At 41.7% G+C, this 17,275-nt stretch overlaps 2 protein-coding genes across 3 annotated transcripts; one reads left to right on the top strand and one right to left on the bottom strand.

Moving 5' to 3' along the window:
* Window positions 1-1,260: 1,260 nt before the first annotated feature.
* Window positions 1,261-6,210, top strand: LOC137788684 (tripartite motif-containing protein 55-like). Of its 2 annotated transcripts, none has more exons than XM_068581692.1 (8): window positions 1,261-1,569; window positions 2,207-2,376; window positions 3,107-3,281; window positions 3,473-3,568; window positions 4,251-4,484; window positions 4,582-4,604; window positions 4,987-5,111; window positions 5,206-6,210. In XM_068581692.1, the coding sequence occupies exons 1-8, from the start codon at window positions 1,441-1,443 to the stop codon at window positions 5,376-5,378; spliced, it is 1,125 nt and encodes a 374-aa protein (XP_068437793.1). In that variant the 5' UTR covers window positions 1,261-1,440; the 3' UTR covers window positions 5,379-6,210. The 2 variants fall into 2 exon arrangements, with proteins under 2 accessions (XP_068437793.1, XP_068437792.1); XM_068581691.1 differs by having other exon boundaries at window positions 3,104-3,281.
* Window positions 6,211-7,251: 1,041 nt separating this feature from the next.
* Window positions 7,252-8,710, bottom strand: crhb (corticotropin releasing hormone b). Its single transcript, XM_068581848.1, has 2 exons — window positions 8,563-8,710; window positions 7,252-8,135 (listed from the first exon to the last, which is right to left on the bottom strand). The coding sequence occupies exon 2, from the start codon at window positions 8,113-8,115 to the stop codon at window positions 7,612-7,614; it is 504 nt and encodes a 167-aa protein (XP_068437949.1). The 5' UTR covers window positions 8,116-8,135; window positions 8,563-8,710; the 3' UTR covers window positions 7,252-7,611.
* Between the last annotated feature and the right edge of the window lie 8,565 nt (window positions 8,711-17,275).

The following is a 17,275-nucleotide window of genomic DNA, read 5'->3' as shown; positions in this document are numbered from 1 at the left end:
TAGTAAAGTTACCGTATGCTCAATCACCACTGTCTTACCTCTTCCGGTGATAGACAACTTAACAGACGTTCTTTTATTTCATTAGGTAGATTGGTTTTATGGCGTTTTGAGCCGTTTTAAATGGCACACTGATTCGTAGACATTTGGTAAGACATTTCAATATAAACACCAGCATTATGTGTTCATCACAGTACAGTCATAGCGTGTAGGTTAGTACACCACGTACTCAAAACGATATTGCGTACAGGCTTTCCGGTTTGTACAAAACCGGAGCTTTCTTGCAACTTGTTTTCAAGGGGAATTAGCTCAAATGGTAGAGCGCTCGCTTAGCATGCGAGAAGTAGCGGGATCGATGCCCGCATTCTCCAGTGGTACTTTTTTTCTTTTATACAAATCTTTTTTGTTGTTCTATTTAAAACTGTTTCTACGAATTAGAATTAGAAATAGACAGTCAAATAGTGTTGGGCCTGGTTGGTTGGCATTGACTTTCTTTCCGAGTAACTTTAATGATGGACAATGGAATAAAATAAAGATTGAATACAAAACTTCATGGGTATAATGCCAACTTTAGCTGTGCAAACCATTAGCTAACTTAGCTAACATTACTGAACAACAACTATTAATTGGAAAGAAGACACCATTATTTAATGCTGTTAAACAAAATGCAGTCCCCTTCCTGGTGGGTGTATTTACGTTATGATACCAAAGTTTTAAGTTGAGTAACCTACCCTTTGATGGACATGGACATCTTCTTTTTGGTGCACAAAGTTGCTGCTTTGACGTTCAATCAGAGTACAACCGTTATGTCCTAGCTTTATTGACCACTTAGGGTATAAAGTTACTTATATAGCCCAGATATATCTTGTTTCCATCTAACGTTATATATTGTTTGAACATAATATTGTGTTTTCAGAACTAATGAATACAATTGATAATCATCTATTGTGCACTCGAGGGCCAAACACATTTAATTATTTTGAGCATGTTGGTGATGCTGCAATTGAAGTAAACCCACATATTCATGGTCGCCTGGACGTCATTCATATCTGATTTATATATGTGATGTAAGCCTCCACCTTCTGTCACCCCCCAAACAACACACTGCACAGTCACCTCTGATAACAGTGTGTAGAGGATGCATGTTAGTGAGTTTGGTAAGCAGCTGTTCAGTACTGCCCCTGCTCAGTTTCAAATATGGGCACGGCAAAAATGGCAACCTTTGACGTGACAGCAATAGCTGCTAAAAACAGAACTGACACCAGCTAGATAGGAGCCCACACCCGCTAGGACGAGAGCTACAGGCCTCGGCTCCAGCCGGACTCGGGCCTACAGGACATAGCTCAAAGAAACGGATTGTTGTTCTCACTTAACCAGCTTGCGTGGTTTTATCTAGGTAGACTTTGCTGTTGTTTTACGTCCTGCTAGAAGCGCTCGTCTACAATGAATACCATGGATAACCTGGAGAAACAGCTGATTTGTCCCATATGCCTGGAAATGTTTACAAAGCCTGTGGTTATCCTGCCCTGCCAGCACAACCTCTGCAGAAAATGTGCCAACGATGTTTTCCAGGTAAGCAACTGAAGAAAAATGCCACTAATCAGTTTAACATTGTGGGAAAAGTATTCATAAACTGCTTTTGGTTTAAAATGAGCATATCCAACTAACAGCCGATGTCACGTGAACCATGGAGATTTCGATAAACTTCCCCTTCATTCAAGGCCAAACCCGTAACTGTTTGGGCAGCAAAGATTGCATGTTTATCTATAATATGTATACTATATTGTATTGTATTAAATTGTACTGTATGTATAGTATTTAAAGCACAAAAGATGCCTTTTTGTGTCACAACTGATCACAATTGAACAAGTAAGGCTGTGTTTACAAACAATATTTAATTATAATTTATAATTTCCAGCATCTGAAAACATTGACAGTTTGGGAAGTTTGAGGTTTAGTTGTTGTTAGGCGTTAATCCCTTCATTAGAACAGCTGTGAACCGGTTTGGGATGATAGCAGGACAGTTCAATGTTTTTATTCTTGGTTTCGAGGCTTCGCTTGTGTATTATGGACTGCTATTTCATCAGATTTACATTGTATTACCATTGGGTGAAATTATTTGACACATTGTTGCAAACTTGATGGACTTATCAGTTAAAACAGTGTCCCATATTGCTAAACATGAGGGGGGTTTTGTACTCATTTACAGGCCTCAAACCCATACCTGCCAACAAGAGGTGGCTCGCTGACGTCCGGCGGCCGCTTCCGATGCCCGTCCTGCAGACACGAGGTGGTTCTGGACAGACACGGTGTTTACGGGCTGCAGAGGAACCTGCTGGTGGAGAACATCATCGACATGTTCAAACAGGAGTCCAGCAGGTGAAACAGATCAGATACACAGATGTGCTCTGTTCAGTTTCTCTTGACAGAAGACCAGAATCTAAGTCACTCGTGATCACGCCACTACAGTTTCACCTCCAGATTTCAGAGAAAAGCTTCGTTGACCAGGCAAAGCGCAGTGAGCAGATGATAGTAGAAGAGAACGAGGATAAACTGATGGCGTGATGGCAAGAAGTGTAGAAGTTGCTGATGTGGCTTCTGAGTCAGACAGCTGGATGACAGGTTTCTGCTTTTAGTTGTCTATCTACAGAGGACTTCCCTGATCTGAGTTGGTTGTATTGCCAAAAGGCTTGTCTGACTTTAGATCCACAACACTCAACAACCTCCCACTGGATCACGAATTTGTGGCATTATTGTAAGCTAAATGTTTCACGGATAATTAACTGATATTTTGAATTGTTTTTATGGGATGAATTGACCTGACAATGTGAGTATGAGTTATGGAGGAAAGATAGACACCCATAGAAATCGAACACAAGGCTATTCAAGTGCCCCCACACCTGTTTTCTACACAGTGTAATGGTGACGTATTGATTCCAGTGCTGACAGCCAATGTGCACGGCAAGGCGGGACTGATGGATCGTCAATAAGCTATCGAGATGTGTACCTGTGACATTATCAAACCGACATTACATGTCACATCAATATGCACTGAAATGTACGGCCTTGACAGGAAGATGACCCGGTTCTCTTTAAACCTCAACAGCAGCAAGCCGGCGCCGGAGAGAAAGGAAGAAACGCCCATGTGTGATGTTCACGAAGAAGAGAAGATCAACATCTACTGTGTGACCCACGGTGTGCCCACATGCTCCATGTGCAAAGTATTTGGAGCGCACAAAGACTGTGAGGTGGCGCCCATCACCAGCATCTACCAGTCAAAGAAGGTGATGCCTGCAATGCGCACGGGGATCATGAATACTGTCCATCATGAGAGGAGCAGAAATATTTAAAGCAATTGTGTCTCACACAAACACCGTTTTTCACCATGAATAACATTCACATGTGGAATAAGTTTGTCCAAAATTTGAATCACACTTACTCTGCCATGTCCTCCTCCCCACCCCCCCTCCCACAGACGGAGCTGAGTGACGGGATCGCCATGATGGTTGGTAACAACGACAGGATGCAAGGCATCATCAGTCAGCTGGAGGAGGCCTGTCGTGCCATAGAGGTCAGCAGCGTCCAACTGGCCGCTCACTCACGCAGCAAGCCTCGCTCTGAGCGCACACTAATGCACCTGCACTCACCTGCACAGACGCACAAACAGACGCACGCACAGATGCGACGAGTCCTTGTTGCCGCCACTCTGTCTGCTTTTATCGGTCTGTAGGTGGAGAGGGGCGACGTTAATGTTTTGGTGCCTGGGTCTGTCTTACACTCTTTTTTTTCACATTCTTTCTACAACATGCACTTAGCAGTGCACTTCGCGCTGCCTCTGGCCCATTGACATTAAAAATGAGCAGTGGAAATTAACAGATGATGGGGGGGCGGGGAGACAGACAGCTTTCTTGTGGTTCATGTGCCGCAGTTGGACATATTAAGGAGGAAACTGGAGTGGCTCCAGTCCCCTATGTGTCACCCTCAGTGGTGTCACTCAGGCCGCACAAGCAGAATGAGCTTCACTGTCCTTTCCTGCATGTAGCTGATGGGCAGAAGACGGCGAACCGGAGATGTTGTGTTTTACAGCACTTTCACAACAGAAAAAGCAACAACTATCACAAACTTTTTATGAATTGTCCTAACTCTGTTTGTACTCTCTAGAGTAACATTTACATACACTTCTCACCCATAAGACTGCCAGAAATGATCGTTATGAATGTGTCTTCTTCTGTCTCGCACTCGTGGATGTAAAGGAGAATGGTCGGAAGCAGAAGACGTTGGTGTGTGAGAGGTTTGACCAGCTCTACTCCATCCTGGAGGGGAAGAAGAGAGAGATGAGTCAGAAGGTGACCGCCGAACAGGACGAGAAGGTGAACTATATCCGGGGCCTGACCCGGAAGTATGGAGACCACCTGGAGGAGAGCTGTAAGGTGGTGGAGTTGGGCATCCAGACTATGGAGGAGCCGGAAATGGCTTTATTTCTACAGGTCAGTCAATACCAAACGGGATTTAAAATGTGTGTGTACTGTCCATTGAAAATAGTAACATTTATCAATATTGATCATACGTATATGTCTCTTTCAGAACACAAAGCCTCTCCTCAAAAAGTGAGTCTCTATGCATCACAGAATACACCAACAATACGGGAAACGTAGAATATAGTTCGTAACATCATATTGACAATCCAAGATTATAATCCTGCTCTTGTGAATGATTCCCCAAATGTGCATCTGCATCTAAACCCCCCGCCAGCAAAGTCACACCTGCTCTCGAGGAGCCGTCGACCGTGATTCTGTGAAATGCTACAAATCGTTATCTTTAGCTGGGGCATCCCGAAATCATTATAGGAACGTGCTAAACATTACAGATGGATTACTGTATATATATATAACAAGTGTTACAATGACTGTCTGAGTGACGGGGCGGGGGTGGGGAGGAGTTGTTTTTTTTTCCACCATAAATAATGCAAATTGCACCTTTTGCACTCAGGCTAGCAGAAGCAGCCAGTACGGCCCACTTGGACAAAGTTGAGCGCGGCTACGAGAATATGGATCATTACACCGTGGACTTCAAGAAAGAGGGCACGGCCCTGCGCAGCCTCGACTTCCTCCAAGGTGAACAAACAGAGTGGGTGGAGGCAGCAATGTATTGCTTACAGATCTGACTTGTAGTAACTCTTTCCTTTTTTTTTCTTTTTCGCATCTACAGACGATGAAGATGAGGACGAAGAGGATGATGACGGAGAAGCAGACTTGGAGGAAGGCGAGGGGACCCAGACGGTTTCGGGAGGCAGTGCTGTTACTGCCGCCTCCGTCCAACCTTCTGCCCCGCAGCAGAGTGGCTCCTCCCCAAGCGCAGCCAAGAGCGCGACCTCGTCCTAGCTGTCAGCCGCCGGCCCCGAAAAGAAAAACAAATTCCAGGAGCGCAATAAGTTTTGCTCCTAGATGTTGATTTCAGGTCAGTTGTGATACTTTTCCCTCAGATTGGGGGAACACGAGACAGATTTAGATCTGTGCCGAAGGGAAACTCTGAGTTGCAGAGGTAGATCTAAAGGAAGCGACAGAAGTTTCAATTCCCTTCTCTCTCCCTTATATTGTGATTATGTTAGCGTACATCACTCCACCCTGACTGATCTCATATTGTTATGTCTGGTTAAACACATTTTGGTGACTTCTTGCTTTTTTGTGACGTACTGAAGGACAAGCAGGCTATGGGTGGTTATTTCCAAAATTGATACATTTTTTTTATGTCGTTGACCTTTTGGGATTCCCTCCGTAAACGACATCATTAGCGAGCATGACAAGAGGGCCTCGGGTTTCCCTTCCGGTCGTACTCTTTTTTTTTTATGGCTGGTATAACTTTATGAGTAGGGTAGCAGAGTAAAAAACTCTCACTGTGACATTTCACTATTTCATACACTCAACCGCTCATATAATGTGTTGTATGCTTTATTGTATAACCTAGCTATACTTTCTTACATGGAAAAAACATCACATTTTGACATGTGACAGTGTATTATATCTTACAATATCATTAAAACGGAATTGTGCAAACACCTAAAGTATGGTGTTTCTCAAATTTGGGATGAACTAAAATATGTGTTACTACTTCAGACCTCCCCCTGGACTGAATCACCAATGATATTTTTTTTATGTAACACCTCTGTGTGTCTGTGTGTGCGCATGTACAAAAAAATACATATTTTTCTCTTTCTCCCGTCCTTTATCTCTTCTTCAATTTCCATGTCAATTATTTTTGGTAAAGGCTATTCACCTAGAGAAGTCATTAGTGCAATTTCTCTAAAGTATGGATGTGTTACCATTCCTGCTACGACCTACTGTACACATCAGACTGCAGCGCGCCTCAAACCTTCAGTTGTCTATTTGATGCCTGGCAATAGTCTCATCTTGCAGTGACTCCACTATTGAGGTAGTCCACCCCTGAGACACATCTAATTGTTGTACAGCGTCTCTCAGTGAGTTGGATCCTTTACAAATGGGCTCAATGCAGCATTAAAACCCCCAAATAGCTAAGTGGGCCAAACAGAATGGGATGACTCACACCCACAGCTCTTGTTTAGTTACACTATGGGTCAAGGATCAGCACAGCATGCATACGCACACACACACACACACACGCACACATCCACACACACGGGTAAGCGCACACACAATGACTTTCACACTCATTAGCTATCAGCGTTGCATCTTTCAGCCGTCAGTGGTTGTCTTTTGCTGCTATATTGAGAATTGCTTCTTGAGGATTAGGGGTTAAGGAGAAAGAATGCTATGTGGATGTTCTTCACCTGCAGGCGTTCTTACAGCACCCTGAGAAACGTCTTTGGTAAATTTGTTGTTATTGCAGCTCTTTATGTGTCAGGGAGGAGGCACCCACGACTTGGCTCCAGAACAATGCCATGGTTACACCATATAGGGTTTTTATATTCAGTTAAAATCAATATTTGTGGAGGCAAGACTCGAGAGGCAGTGGCCATTTTTGCTCTCTCAACCTACGGTCAACTTATATTAAATTTCTCCTTTGTAAGATTACAACTCTATGTGTCCAGAGACGTTAATAAAGTGTATGTTAATTAAATTAGTGATTCAAGTAACTGGTCATATTAATTTACATTGGAGTTATTATTAATTTATATGTAAGGATATCCACAGAGAAGTGTAAGCATTGCTTTTAATCTTTTATTAAAAAATATAGATATAAGATGTTCTCTTGCACAACAGAAAATGACTGGTTGCACATAAGTTTATTAACAAACATAAATATCATAAATACAAGGATTCATAATTTAAAACAAAACGCCACTTTTTTTTCAATGCAGTATTTCATGTCTCAACCAAAAGTATTTCATCTCAAATATGAAGAACGCGTGATTCTACATATTTGACACCAACATTAAAATGGCAAGGTACAATCGGATCATTATAAGTCACGCCCATTTACGCTCCATAGTTTGAAGTTAAAGCTATAAATAATAGAGTAATAAAGCAGCACTATATTGTACAGAGCATGTTTTGTGCTGATGGAAAAAAAAATGCGACAAAAAAAAAGAAAAGAAAAGAAAGCGAAGGGAGATCTTTGGCGGATGGAAGGAGGTCTTCATTTCCCGAAGAGCTCCATCATTCTTCTGTTATTTTGCGCTTGCTGGGCCAGCTGCTCCGCCTTGGACATCTCCATCATCTCCCGCAGCAGGTGGAAGGTCAGGTCCAGGGATATCGGCGGGTCCTCGGACCTCCTTCCCCTCTCCATCGACTCGTCCCCGCGGTCTCCGAAGCCGCTTATGAGCGCCCTGATGTTTCCAACTTTCCCTTGTAAAAGACGCCGTGTCAGCTGGAGCTGCAATGCTCTGTTGTAGATACCGGGTGATCCGCCGGGATACATGGACGACGATGGGAAAGAGTTAGTGTCCCCGCTGCCCAGTCGGATGAAATACTCCTCTCCGAGTCGCTCCAGGATGGGGCCAGACTGCTGCTGCTGGGAGTTTTGGGTTTGGGGAGCTGGGACGCGCAGGGCACCGCCAGGGCTCTCAATAGCCCGACATTCGTAGAGCGGTAAGAAGGCAACAAGCAGAATCACGGTGGTACCAAGTAAATTGAGCTTCATGTCAGGATATCAACAGGAATCTGAGAAGAAAATCAAAAAGCTTTGATTATTTTTTAAGCCCAACTGTGGTGTAAAAGGTGCAGCGTAATGAGGAATTTACGCACATAAACCCGAAATGGCATTAGTGTGACTGTGTTGTAACTACGAATAAAAGTGTTGCTGCTTATTTATGTTTTTTAGGGATTTTGTCATAGACTTAAATCTGCAGTAGTTATACGAAATAGTCTTGGTTAATTGGTCTGGAAAGACAGATTGGTTAGTGATGGATAAACAGAGAAAGTTTCATTATTATTGCCTGCTATCTATACTTGTTTCCAGCTCTATGCATATTATCAAGTTTGAACATATACGGCAATCACGAAGGATAAAACCCATTTGATAAATTAAATTTTGCCGAAAAAATGAGAAAATTCCAAATAATGCGCGCAGAATGAAAGCTCTTCATACCTTCAATCTTTAGAGGTCCAGTACAGCCTTGTAGGTTGCCAGGTAGTTGGCGAGATGCCTCCCTCCGTCACTTCTTTGAAGAAACAAGTATACAGTTACTTAAAGAGTAGACGCTGAATGGACTTATATAGCCACCCTCACTACAAGTGTCGCGCTCCAAACTGAGATTGAGTCTGCGCGTTCGTGCATGGGTGTAACGTGAAGGGACGCCTCTGACAAAGTGCTTTAGTTTAGATGAGATGAGTCATAAGTAAGTGTGCGCGCGCGTGCACCAGCGTCTACTTCTGTGCTTTCAGAATAGGCCTATAGGTGCCACACCTGCTGGCATTTTCACTTGCGACGAGAATGTTCAAAAGTGAGGGGGGAAAAAAGTATCATTTTTCACTCAGTCACATATGTGCAGATTCTGATTTAAATGTGTTTTGCATGACAATAATATTCCTTATGAAACAAAAAAACTACAGTGAGTGCCTTTGATCGACTCTGCAACAGTGGCAGTGTCACACTACTATGATAAATAAGGACAAGACTCAACATATTGGACGTGCACCAAATAGTTTCCGGTACAACAGGTATATTTCGGGGGAATCTATAAGACTGACTTTGTTTCTGCATATTGCATCACACTAATGATTCCACAGCAGGTTCCCAGCTGACCTGTGTGTGCAAACAGCTCAGGCTGAGACAGGGGGCATTGAGTGATTCATTGCGGATGCATGTACGTCACTGCCTCTGCCACTGGGGGCCTCGGACACCTCGCTCCGGAGGAGCCCACCGCCAAGCCACCTTTTCAAGATGGAGAGCTTAATCCCATAGCAGCCATTAGAATCTTAAACAGTTTGATGATCAAAAGTAGCACTCTTTTTTTGTCTGTTTTTCACACACAGTGCAGCTATTGTGCAATACAATAGCATTACTAACACCACTGTCTGTGGAAACTCTTTAAAAGTTGGCCCTTTTCCACTAAAGCATATACTCCATATATTTGATAAGTCACCTTTTACAATGTGGGAAAAAACCTTCCCATTATTCCTTAATAATAAATCCATTTCACCCAGACGTTCAGCCAAGGGGGAAAATGAGTTTCAGACGTACAGTATGTAGGAAGGTCAAAGTAACTTGGCACATACTGTGCGCTCTCAGGAAATAACAATTTAAGAGACAGGAGAGGAGAAAATCTGATTTTGTAAATACTCATAAAGCACAAGGCAGATTTTTCTTCAGCATATGCTATCTTTAAAAATAAATCACATATTATCTTTGGACATTTTAGGTGGTCAGAGTGGGATTTGCAGCTGGCGTGAAAGTGTTTCTCATAGCCTCTCCACTTTGCCACTCTTCATGCGCCTTCAGGGGAGGTGTCAGGTCCCATCATGAGAAACACATGTTGGCTGACACAAATAGAAAACACCGCCAGATGAGAGAGTGACTGCTCGTGGTCAACTCATGTCACCTCATTTTCCAATCACTGTCCCCACACAGACCACTGTGAATGAAATCCTCTCCTGTGACTCCACGCAGGCCGGAAAAGACTGAAGCTTTCATCATTATCTTTTTGTTTCCTCAATTAGGCCGAGTCTCTCAGGGCGATTAGATCAGAAAAAAAAAACTTTAATGAGTCTGTGTCCGCAGGTAGAAACTACACGCCCAAAAAAATGATGAGATGAAAATCTGGACAAGACAGAGTAAAAGTTCATCTCCATATCTGACATTTCAAAGTGCTTCTGAGAAAAGATTTCACACAACCACTGTGAGACAAACAAACTCTCCATGGCAACTGATTCTTTTAATTGATCATTTGCCTTTCTGATTGCGATCTGCTTACGAGGACAAGCGCTCCACAAACTGTACCTAAATAATTGGACAGCTTTCCCCAGCGGATTGAGCCGTGTTTTGCTTAATACTTCGGGTGTTGTGCTCGACTTTGACAAGCTAATTTTGATAAACAAGGTCACCGTCGAACAGGTATTCTGGTCTGCAGAGCCCCGGGGCTCCACACTTGGACCCCCACCTGAGCGCTGTAGCTCAGGTGTCCTTCTGGTTTATAGTCCGCTTATATAACCTGTTATAAAAACACCTCTCTAATAGAAGTGCGGGCTTGGCCTTTTCATCTCAAGAAAAAGAAGATGGGGAAAAATGACAGAAATGTCATTTCTGGTTTTACAATTGACAACAAAACCACACAAAGCTTTCATACAACCGGCCCACTAGATATCAAAATGTATGATAATGTTCAGTCATGGCAGTTTAATTCAGGCTAAACAGACTCATTAATAATGCAGAATGAAAGCTGCTGACCAGGATCCCCTCCGGTTTACTTGATGTTCAAGTATTCTTCAGTGCAACTCAGCTGCTTTTGAAAAAAGGAGCTGTTTTGAATATGTCTTGATGCATTTATCAACCAAGACATTTGAAATGACGAATTAGAACCATCTTCTAAAGCCCTTCCATAAGATGATAACCTTTTGAAATATGAAATGTAAGACAGCTGGCTTTCCGGAGCTTCTCCAAAGGTTTGCATGCTCACCAGTGTGCACGGGGATGACGTGAGAACGTGTGAAGCAAAGCTGTCCATAATGCAGAAAAAAACCCCAGGGGCCGTTCTGGCTATATGAATCTAGCATGTGTAGCTCTGGAGGTATTAACTCAGCGGCTCCCATAATGCTTGCTCACACAATGGATGCCAATTTCCTCACACGGGTCGAGAAAGGAAAATAAATATGTGATCCTTGTCTAAATTACTTTTCTTATTTGTTCACCACTATGGGTGAATTTTCCAGGTCAAATCTATCAATTAGGAGACTTGACAACCAAATCACTTTAATTTACAAAAGCTTATCTTACTTATCAAACTAGTTTTCAATGCATAATGTACCAAATCTTCTTATTTTCAACAAATCCTGTAAAACCCCCCAAACCAACATCTTTCATCACTTTCTGACGTCTCTATTTCGTCTTCAGCTGTCAGCCCCGAGCCTATTTGTTCCTCTGACGCTGTAAATCCTGTAAAACAGGTCAAAACATATAGTTCCATCTTAATAAAAGCCTTTTAAAAAATCAGAGAACAGCTGCGTTTTTTTTTTAACAAAGGTTACTCCAACAAAGGTTGTGTGATAAATGTTGGTGTAAATGTTACATCTTTTCAGGGCCATACGACACAATTTTGGTGTGCTAGTTACCGTTTACAGCACCAGGAAACAAAAAATGCATGTCATTTATATATATATATATATATATATATATATATATATATATATATATATATATATATATATATATATATATATATATATATATATTAGTGTGGAAAAGAAGAAAAGGGACAGGAGGACTATAACATCTTGTGGTAGGCCACATCATCCTCGTCCACATCTGGATTCAAACAACTTCACAGTACAAAGACACAGAGTCTCAGGTGTTTAAAATACAAAATATTTGCTGAACTTTAACTAAAAAATGAATAATCTGCTCCCTTATTCAGCACCGGTGCAGGACGTGTATCTTCCTATTTAGTCCAAATGAAATGTTCTGGGTTGTCGACGACGTTACAACGACTTTGCTCGTTCATAGATTGCATATATAATATAATGCGTATTGAAGATATTTGGTATGCTTGCAACTGTGGAAATAAATGTTCATAAATGAGATATATATATTGAAGCGTTTTAGGAATTACATGGTCTGTGTCTGTGGATGATTTCACGTTATTACAGTAAGTGATGTTTTATTTCAGTGATACGTGACTAGTATCGTTTTATTTAAATGCATGAGGCAGCAGATGTCCACTCTTAGACTATGTAGGTTCGTCTGCTTCATAATGTCACAGAAATTGTCATTTCAAGAAGAATCTAGGGCAAAGTCATTCAGCCAAAATTGAAATCCAGTTTTCTGTGCTCTTTGATAACACACTTTGAACATAATTGTCTCTTCGGGGCCTCTTAATCCAAACAGACAATGTTGATTCTTCCCCGCGTCGTCTCAAGACTAAGGTTTGAATCATTTAAAACTGAAAAGAATCTGTCATTTCTTTATGCACCCGTAAAGTAGAATCAGCTGCGGGACAAGAGAGTAACTCCAGGCCTTAGTATAGAATGATTGACAAACATCATATGCATCAACATTGACAGTTAGCATACAGGTCCTGACAGAAGACAGCCAGAGAAACGTCGTTTTCTGTATTTTAAACTTGGTTTGCCTCTGAGCGTCAAGGGCCCAAAGAAATCTGTTTTTCTTTCAATGCAGCTACCCCTCATTCCATGTACCAATCAGGGGCATAAAGGCAGAAATGGTTGAATAAGTTCCTGTCTATGTGGATGTCTGTCTCTTTGGTCTGTCTTATCCGTTAACCCAGATATAACTCGGCAAGGACTTTTTTTTTTTATCTTGGTTTGGATCCAAAATAAGATCATCAGACCAATTGAAGTTGCCGTTAAAGAGATTGAAATGCTCCTTTTAAAGTAACCAATTTATTCTCTTATTTAATATTCTAAAGTGTATTGCAAAATTGTTCCCAGTGACATGGTTTTTTGAAGAGCAGATAGAGTTTTAGCTCTAATGAGAGGAAATGTGGTCATTTCCTTCTTTCTTCAACCAAGCATGTCTACTGTAACTTTATCTTTTTTTTTAGACAAATGGAGTTATACGGTTGTCACAATAAGTTACAGTTGAGCATGAGGATAGCCGAGACTGCGTCATTATTGAAGCGCACATCTATAGTTTCAACAGCAGTGACCAGTTTAGTCAACACATCATAAAAGCATGTTTGACATCCATCACGTCATTTCACCTTTTGTCTTTTGTCTATAAGAAACATGTTTCCAAGAAAGCCCTGCCCCGGGTCTGAGTGTGTAGAAGCTCCTAAAGCCATGTCAACAGAACCCTCAGAGTCTTCTCAGATGATCGCGCTGGGTATTTGCCCCATGGCACGCATAATGGATGTCGACCACGTTAGACAGGATGCAAGCCAGTGAAGATGCTGTGAAATCAGCTGTGTTTGCACAAGATGAGAAGCATTGTTGTTTTTCAGAGTGCATTTAAAACAGTCTAATGAGGAAAACAATAACTGGGCAGGGCTGTGTTATATATTGTGACGGAGTGGGGTCAAAGAATATCTTGATAGCCCTCGTTCAGAAAAAGGGACGAAGCTGAGCACATAAACATATAGTCTTCATCATATCAGAAGACAATTAGATGAGTGTCTGTCCAATACAAACCAAATAACTGACCTCATTCTCTGTCTATGTTTCCCCCGTGAGTCAATCATCTGACTCATCCTAAAAGTTTCTTTTCTCTGTCTTAGCGGTTAAAATCAGATGATGCTTTTCAATGAGTTCCCAAACGTTCATCTTCTCTAACTAGTTTATGTCTATTTTCTCTCTTTGGTTTCTCTCTGATCATCAGCAGGGAACTCCAGAAACAAATCAGAAATCAAACCATTACACCAGACTGCTGAATGCTCAAAAGCAACTCGTCACAAGAGAAGAAGATATCGCGGAAAGACAGAACAAATACCACGTATGATGCAATACCCCAAATACCACAGCTCAGGAAATGAATAAACTATGTGGGTTTGAGGATCACTGCTGGACTGAATTTTGTTCTCTGTGATTCATTCGATTGAGTATCTGTAATTTAAAAGCTTTCTGAGCTTGGCATTAATCAAGTGAATTAGTGGAATAAAACTAATGTTATGAATCAATCAGCAGAGAAACACACATTAATCAGGAGTGCTCTTCTGTTGGAAGCCTTTCAACACCAGGCTTAAGCCTCCAGAGAGGAGGAAGAGTGTGAATATTCAGTATGGGTGCTTATGATTAGAGATACAGAAAAGACACAGAGACGAGATGAGGAAGAAGTAAGGATGGATGGCAGATAGTCAGACTCGTCTCGTAAATTCATTAAGTTGATTGACAGGAGGACTCAAGAGAGGCATTGTTTCTTGGGATGAACTAAATAGAGAGGCAGCTGTCAGACAGAAGAGAAGCACTGCACACGTCCCCCTCCTTTTTTCATCCAGTGATGATGGGAGGTCATCCAAACATTTAGCATCAGAGGATCTGGTGTAACTGTATCCTTATGGAGGAGGAACCCTCGAGCAAAAGTTTAACTTCTGGTGGAAAAGGAAAACAGTTCTGAAGCTTGCTCTTTAAATTAGTTGTATTTTGTTTGTTAATACAAACAAAAAATGAAAAACTCCAGGCCAGCACCAGGGATGCTCTAATAGTCCGGACAAAAGGGTGAATTAGTGTCATATCAAATTTGATTATTAAAGCTTTTCTCATTTATCTCAGCATATCGGACATTTCTAACATGTGATTTCTTGTGATTCCTACTCATCTGCAGGTTAAAGGCCACAGGCAATATCAACGGACTCCATGCTCACTACACTAATACTGCACACTTTGCCCTCACAGGAGGCAACTGAAAGCTCTGACTTTTCTGCCTGAAACAATTCAGAAACTGAACCAGCAAACAAAATGCTTCCGATGTTATATGATATTAAAGATAATTGCAGGAGCTTTAGAGGACTTGACTTTCTAGCAAGGAAATCACAGCACAGCGATGATATTATACATTTCTATATGATCCTTTGAAGTTTTTATCTCAGTTTTTTACAAGGATTTCTGAAGGATGTCCCATTGTCTAGTCTCTCCGAGTTACCTTAACGTTAGATAAATAAGTCAGAACTCTTTTTCTAAAGTGTCTTCTAGGTAAAAACATTGTTTTCTGTTTGTATGCTCTCAATTGCAGCTGCCAGGCACTTGTTATGCTGCCAAGCATATTGACCTTGTGGAAGACTTTGCATCCTGATATGTTTAAGCACCGCTGTGTCTGAGCCCAGAGGAGACGCCACGTCTTCACACAGCCACGTTGAGGCTGCCCACGATGTAATTTCAAGCATCTCCATCTTCTTTCTTCATGCTGTCTCAGTTCATCCACTGTCTCTGCTTCAGCCGCTCTGGCAGACCTTAAGATGTCGCACTGATGCTTCTGCCAGTTGACTGTTTTCTTTTGTTTCACACAGTGTTGTGTGTCCAGAGCTCAAGACCTTTGCAGCCCTGTTTCCCTCCCCTGTTGTTCTAGCTCTGCATCTAACTAGGTCTGTTTTCACTACTACACGGATTACGTTTGTCCTCTCTTGGCATCAGTTTTTCTTTCTTTTCTATTTGTAACTTCAACCGTTAACACCGACCTCTGCATGTAATAGTGCTCTTCTTTGTTACAAGGTTCACATTGTACCAATGTGTACCTTTGCCATGCCGGGTCTTTTTTCCCACCTTAGAGTTCACGATAACAAATAAATGATGGTGCCTTTTAAAAACTCACTAAGTGCTGTGTAATGGCTCTGGGTTGTTAGACCTGGTTCTGCTGCGGAATACTGTAAATAGAAGAAATGAATTTCATCTCGGGTCATTACATTTAAGTACTTACATTTACATAGCTAATTTTCCCCCATTTACCTCATAATCAGTGTGCGGTGAGCAGGTATTCAATGATCACAGCCAAAAGGTTGTGATCAACAAGTTTTAGACAAACTTTTAATTTGATTACTGATCTGCTCTGTGATCGCTGTTTGCAAGCTGTGTTTTGTAATTACTTTTTGTGTGTGTGTGTGTGTTTTCTCCTCTCAATCCGTCCTGATGTGTCCAGTTCACTGGGCTGTGCATACAACTCCCACACACGACGATGGGCAACTCAGGTGGGCTTCCCCAAGCTCCTTGACCTCTCATCATGGAATCATGAATTACATCAGCCTCAGTTATGTAAACATTAATTAGATGAGGGATTTGGATAATGGCACATCCCCAATCTCTTTCTCAGTATCGAGCAGGAAGCCATCACTCTTCACTGTGCACTCTTTTTTTTTTTTATCCCAGTACTCGTGCATGTGTCCATGAGTATATGTTTCTATCATGCTTACAACAGTGAATACGTTACACTCATAAACCTCCAGCCGAAAGCAAGCTGAGCTGAGGCTGCGTATGTGCAGCCATCTGCCTGAATGAGTTGTGCGTTATAACAATGAGCAACGGGGTGGACGTAGTTTAGTTTAACTTGGGTTGGCAATGACTTTCAAACCGGGCAGAATGAATAGGAGCCTAACTAACCACAAGTAGGGTGTACATAGCCGGAGGTGATTCACACGATTACACTCAAGACGACGCTTTGTTGCACCCCTCCTCCTCGCCTATAACTGCACGAAAAGCATCACAAGATGATCCGGCATCCGTTATCTGCTCTAAATCAGCTATGACACGGAATCATCAGGTTATATTTAAGGTTGAGGCCTTGTGGCTGTCGCTCTGCATTACTTTCTCCTGACACCGTGTACAGAGGCAACGAGCTAATGAAAGTGGAGTGTAAACTGTCCATAAATCTGTGCTCCAGAGAATTCCTGAGAAAAAAATGTGTTTAAAACTTGATAGCTATAGCACACATGACTTGACTTTATTTGATATGGACATTACAGTGCATTAGAATTGTAACATACATCAATGCACAAAAACTAGATGCATTGTGTTGAGTGTTTGTAGCGGAACGCTAACGTACAACACCTGTCCACAGGAGGCTTTTTTTAATTTAAAAAATATATTTAAAAAATTCAAATAGAGAATACACACCAAATACATACATAGAGACATACACAAAGTACAAGTGTGTTTATGGGTGTTATGCGGGTGAACAATGGTGTTTCTCTTCTCGCCATGATTCA

The sequence above is a fragment of the Clinocottus analis genome, unplaced genomic scaffold (genome assembly GCF_023055335.1).
Source record: "Clinocottus analis isolate CAN_PGR_092001 unplaced genomic scaffold, fCliAna1.0.p SCAF_18, whole genome shotgun sequence".
Lineage (NCBI taxonomy): Eukaryota > Metazoa > Chordata > Actinopteri > Perciformes > Cottidae > Clinocottus > Clinocottus analis.
This window is presented reverse-complemented; position numbering and strand designations above follow the sequence as displayed.

Excerpts from the sequence above, each read along its gene's own strand:
- LOC137788684 (XM_068581691.1), top strand. The coding sequence starts at position 1,441 with ATGAATACCATGGATAACCTGGAGAAACAGCTGATTTGTCCCATATGC. Across the intron at positions 2,377-3,103 it reads TTCAAACAGGAGTCCAGCAG|CAGCAAGCCGGCGCCGGAGA; the intron begins GTGAAACAGATC and ends AAACCTCAACAG. Across the intron at positions 4,605-4,986 it reads ACAAAGCCTCTCCTCAAAAA|GCTAGCAGAAGCAGCCAGTA; the intron begins GTGAGTCTCTAT and ends TTTTGCACTCAG.
- crhb (XM_068581848.1), bottom strand. The coding sequence starts at position 8,115 with ATGAAGCTCAATTTACTTGGTACCACCGTGATTCTGCTTGTTGCCTTC.